This window comes from Fulmarus glacialis, unplaced genomic scaffold (genome assembly GCF_000690835.1).
Source record: "Fulmarus glacialis isolate BGI_N327 unplaced genomic scaffold, ASM69083v1 Scaffold50666, whole genome shotgun sequence".
Lineage (NCBI taxonomy): Eukaryota > Metazoa > Chordata > Aves > Procellariiformes > Procellariidae > Fulmarus > Fulmarus glacialis.
In genome coordinates this window covers 268-5,965 of record NW_009219738.1, presented here as the reverse complement: position 1 = coordinate 5,965, position 5,698 = coordinate 268, and the positions used below count along the sequence as shown (strand labels likewise).

The following is a 5,698-nucleotide window of genomic DNA, read 5'->3' as shown; positions in this document are numbered from 1 at the left end:
GGCGCGGTGGCCTGGTGGGGCGGCCGGCCTCCCGCTCCGCCGTGGCCCTCGCTGGCGAGGGAAAAAAGGAGGGATGGGGCTTGGGTCCTTAGGAGGGGCGGCAGAGGGCGTGGAAGAACGCGAGGCTGGGTGCGTGATTAAAAGGTGAGTGTGATCTTGTGAAAACTTGTGTCAGAAGTGCGGTTCCCATCTGTTTTACATCCGGTTTGGGGTAGCTCGTCCCCCTTCTACTTGGTCAGATGTCACGTTCACATCCACCTTGCAGCTGGTGTGCCGCCTTCGGCATTGGGAGGCAAAGCTGTTAAAGCCTTGTGGAGGTGAAAAGAAGGCAAGGGTGGTCCTCCCTTTGGTGGTGCAGTCTTTCCAGCTTGGGGTGCTACTGTAAGTTCTCTAAGTGAGGACAAGGTGTGCCCTCTTTTGAAGAAATAAATAAGAACTGTTTCTTTAACTTTAAAGCAACGATTGGTTGTTAAAACAGACTTATTTTCAAATAGCATTTCTTTCAAATAGCAAAATTTTCTTCTCTCAGCATACTTACTTCCATATGTCCAAGGTTAAGCCAATGTAGTAGGGTCCAGTAACATAAGAACAGGCTTTTGTATAGTCAAATGCAAAGTCTGTTTTTGAATTTTGAGAGATCCTTTCATGAAGGATGTAAGTATTATACAGAAATGTAATTGCAACATTGTGCTAAAAGTTGCAATTGCAGTATTTTTGTTGTGAAATACAAAAGTAGGTTTATTTATTAGCTGTTTGTGTAGAGATATCAATAAGGTTTTTGGTTGCCGCATTAGTAAATGGCTTCTTGCACATGAGGAAATGCTATGAAAACTTCTGTCGCTAATAATAGCAGTTAAACTTGTAAGTAACAGCATTGTTAGAAGCCATGTGCTATAGACATGAATTTTTTTCCGTCTGTAATAGTACAGGCTGAAGATGTGACTCATGCTGAACCATGTTAGCAAAGAATTGCTGTTTGGATTGTGACCTTCTTCACAGGTTCATTTCCACTGACATGGATTGGGATGCTCAGATGGCAGACTTGAGGTTTTTAATCTGTTAGGGGACCTGTGATGAGCAGGTAGGGGCTATAGTCTTTATAGGTCTGAGTTTCATCTAGCAGATAATGAGAGTCCACAGCCTAGGTGCAAATGTGTTTGCTCCTTGCGTTTTTAGTGTAGTGTAAGTACTATTCAGAGTTTGCGTTGTTGGCATGGCATCAACAAACACCTGCAGCCAATTTACACTAGGGCTGCCAACATCAGTGTTTTTTAACAGAATTATCTAACTGTAAGGAACCAGAGGAGAGATGTAGGTAATATCCACAGTGTTGACAGGGCTGATGTGCAAGTGATTTCATAGAGAAGAAATTGCATTGCTTCCCTTATTCTCAAACTCCTCTGGCTGCAAGATTGGTGAGCCCCTGAGTAGTGCATCTTTTTTAATAATTCTCACTAGACTTCTATATTATTCATAAGTGTGTGATTTTTTTCTATACTTGTTAGTGTAAGCCTTGCACTGTGGTGTTATATCACCTTTGTGCTATTTTCTGCTCTTCTGAGAAGGAACCGATGATTTTCTCTCACCTAAGTTCTAGCTGTAGCCAGGAAGTGGAGGGTTTGAAGAGTCAGCAAAACTGGTCGGTTAGGAGGTAGCTGGTATGGAATACCACTGTAGCATTTGTTACGATCTCATTGGTTCCCTGTGCTATCCTGTCTCTGTCTTGTTTTGTTACCATTTTACAGTTCTGTTTTAAGCCAGCCATGGAGGACAGCAGGTGACATCTTTTGTGTGCATCATCAGACTTGCTGTTTGCATGCAGAGAGGGCCAAATTTTGTTATGTGTGTTGAAGAGAATGATAGTACACAGGTTGAATGGGGAGAAAACCTGGACTTCAGAGTTCTGATGACAAACAAAAAGAAGTACTACTCTGTTTTTAAGTTCCAAGCAAAATCACAAAGCTTGCAAATTGGAGCGTATTTTTTCCCTTCTTTTTAATTAATGAGCAAATTAAGTCATTAATGCATAAGGCATTTGTTTAGTAGCTTCACAAGGAATGAGGACAAGCAAAATTATGTCGTAAATGAACCGAGCATATATTTTGGGGTTTGTACAGGCTGTTTGACTGAAAAGCTTGAAGTTGTGGTTAACAGGCTTGGACACGTATGTTAATACCTGTGTGTTTTTACTTGGAAATGGAGTGGATTCAGAGTGCTAGTATGGTCTGTTTGATTGACTGAGTTTAAATGCAAACTTCATTTGGATTTCGGTGGAAAAGAAGTTAAAATTGAGTGGAAGTTAACCAATGTTCTCTTTTTTCAGTCATAACGGTAGTGTCAAAACAGCCAAAAGATGATACCCATTTTGTAGCTTTTCTGCATTTTTTGTAACATATTCTGAGACTAATTGTTTTTTTTCCTCTTAACTGTACACCATAAAGTATTATTTAGAGACTGTTAAATGCTAAAATATTGACATGTGATGTGAACTTTTTTTATTATTTTGCACAGACGAAAGGAAAAAGGACACAATCAAATTACGAAGCTTTATGTACGGCTCCAATGGAAGAAGAGTATTTTAGTGATTCAATGAAAACTAAGCTATTGGCATTCAAAGCTAATAGGGCAAAGATAAGATATGCTAATACATACAGGCTGGAGTCACATAATAAATTTCGGGATTATTTAGTAAGAGACAAAGCTCAAGCGATACTAACGGTATAGTATTTTTTTTTAATTAATTGTCTAATTTTATTGCAAAAGTAGCTTGTCTTGCTAAGATTGTATTAATGGAACAATGTAAGTTGCATAAACTTAAACATATGCATTAATCTTTGCAGACTTTGAGTTTTGGCACACAAATGTAATGTGAATGTGCTCCGTTTTGCAAAGTGCAAAGGCCCTCTGCAAGGTTGACACTGAGCATGTGCTGTTAAGATGGAGCTGAAGCTTCTTAAACTCTTACCTATTTCCAAACCAAGTTGAGCTATAGCACACTTCAAAGTACCTTAATCTGCAAAATATTCAGTTATCCAAAAATCCTGACTTTGAATTTGTGGAATTCTACTCCTTCAATTAGGACTCCTAATATCACGTGACCTGCATAAAATATACTTGGTGTCCTTGACAATCTGACGGCCACGTACAAAAATTAAGAACAATCTGTTGAGATAATATGTAGCTGTTAGGGATACCTTGAATAGTTATGACCAACTCTTGTAATTCTGTTTGGAAGACATGCCTTGGATATTTGGAACAGGTATTTGTAGCACTGTTTTCCAGTGAACTGAGCCTAAATGATGGAGAAGAATACACTCCTATTTGTTAAATGGAGATTGGCTGGACGTGTTTGTTACTTTCAAAAAGTAGATGAAACATTTTAGAGTAAAAATAGCGCTGTTGGAGAGCATCATCTATATTCACTATTCTACTCATTACTTCTTCTAATGTTCTTGTAATGGTCATGACTGTAAAAGTTTTTTTAGCAAAAGACTAACAAAACCTAAGATCTTTCAAAATTGTTTTTGATAGAATAAACTTCAACAAGCCAAATACGATGGAGTTTCTAGTCCTGCCTTGTGTGCTTCAATCTCAGAAGAAATATTAAAGGCTGTGAAGGAATTGGACTTTGACCGTTATAAGTATGTGGTATCAGTGCTAATTGTGGAAAAGGCAGGTCAGGCAATAAATGTGAGCGAACATTCATAATATCTTTTGCAAATTGAAAATAATTTTTACAACCGTGTGTTATCTCCTAGGTGTTCATCCGCATTCAGCAGCTTAACTAGTTTGAGGTGGTCTTTGAAGCCTTTGGGTTCTTTATGGGGAGTAGTATGCCAGGTGACAATTTAATGTACTGCTGTGATTCTACCTAACCCTGTGAAGGTTGTCTTCTTTTTGAGTTCAGTGACAGTGGTAAGCAGCCTATGCTGCCTCTTCCTTGTCAACCCGTTATTTCTGCTGTGTGCTGTGCCAGTACAATTGGATGGCTGCAGTGAAGTTTCTTTTTCTTTTTCCAATGTACTTTTGATCTCCAGTTGGGTTGTCACAATTAACATTAGTGATCTGAACTTAGCACACTCAAAAGAAAAGTATTCTAGACTTCCCTGTGTTGTGTATAAATCTACAGGTATTGCAAGCTGCTATTGGCATTCAGAACACTTTTAGGTATCTTGCCGAGTGTCAGAGAGCACTTCTATTTAGGAGTGTTCATCAGCAGCTCTTAAAACCTGACGAAACCATACCTGTTTTTAGAGGGTTACGTGAAACAATGTTCGAAGGGTTCTCAGCTTCAGTCGTGAAGCCAGTCTGTGAGGGGCCTGCATCTACCTACTTTCTGGTACTCTCTCACAATACGCTGCCTCTGAAGATGTACTTTGACTGAGGAGCTGTAGGTTAAAATGGGTTACTGAAATGGTCCAAGCTAACTTTTTTCTCCTGAGGAATATGTTTATTCCAGCAGTCAATTCACACATTTTAGCTTTGAAAACAGTTTTATCAAAAAAACTGAGAGCCCAGTAAATGGTCACAAGTAGACTGGAGTAAGCTGGAGGTAGAGGAGAGGGGGACGTGACTTCTTAGTTGTACATGTTCCCAAAACTAATGTCTCTTCACGTGGCTTTTGAAGGGGTGCTGTTACGTACGCTGAAGTGCTAACAAGTCAATGTGAGAGACAACTGAGATTTTGGTGTAGAGATTTTTGGATCTACTGGGGTGGAAGCTTTACTGTGAAGCAAGAGCATGTATTTTAACATCAAATAGCACTTGTTCATTTTCACTGTAATTTTGCAGTTGTTTTTACTACTTGTAACTCTCGTAGTGCAAATCTATCAGTATTTGTATAATGCTGTGTGTTCTTTTAAAAAAATATAAGAACTGTGCTGTTTATAGATTCACAAATAGCTTTTTCTTTTCTTTCCTTTAGGTTGCCAGCAGATGGGTCTGGGATGTTCAAAGAGACACTTGGGTTTCAGCTAAATGTGAAACTGAAACGTTTATTGCACTGGCTTTGGTAATGGCTTGTTATTATGATTAATACTCTAAAAGCCACACCTGGTTTTGTGCATCACAGTATCTGGTATATTTAAAAATGTTCAGAATGTCATTATTTTAGTACTAGTTTTTGTGCTAATGCTGTTAGCACATTGAAATTGACATACAGTTGAGATAATTTTGCTCATTTTTCGCTGTTAAAAAAACCCAAACCCAAAAAAACGCTTTTGAAATGTGTATGGTTGAGTGCATATGTGCTTCATCTGTCATAACGCTCTGCTGTGGAAGTTGAAGCAACTGGTGTAAGGCCAAACTTTGCAAAATTTTGAACGTTGCTTGTCTGTTGCATGCCTGGAGTTGTTAATGAATGTTTACAATAAATTGCAGGTATTGGTATTCTTAAAAGCATGCTCTTTGTAAGGAAAGGCAGTGTTCGTTTTTTTCTAGTTGTATCTTTGATAAAATGCCGGTCTGTGTAGAAACCTGGCTGGGAGGGAAGCCGTGTTTGGCACACTTAGAAATTTGTGCAAATTTCCAGTTGTTTGCCTTGCGTGACTTGTGAGTTCAGTCATTAGCTTCCCTGGGCCTTCAGCTCGCGTTAAAGACCAACTGCGTTCAGGCTGGTGGCTATGTACTGAGTTGGGCGAGTTTGATCACCTCAGTCGCGTGGCTTCTGAGGGCAATGGCAGGAGGACGATGGGGTCGG

The 5,698-nt window shown here is 39.3% G+C and overlaps 1 protein-coding gene across 1 annotated transcript; it reads left to right on the top strand.

The window, feature by feature from the left end:
* Window positions 1–2,511: 2,511 nt before the first annotated feature.
* TCTE3 (t-complex-associated-testis-expressed 3) lies at window positions 2,512–5,077 on the top strand (the record flags this gene model as incomplete). Its single annotated transcript, XM_009580469.1, has 3 exons — window positions 2,512–2,718; window positions 3,532–3,690; window positions 4,925–5,077. Coding segments are annotated over 3 exons (477 nt in total), but the record flags the coding sequence as incomplete, so codon positions are not given.
* Window positions 5,078–5,698: the final 621 nt, after the last annotated feature.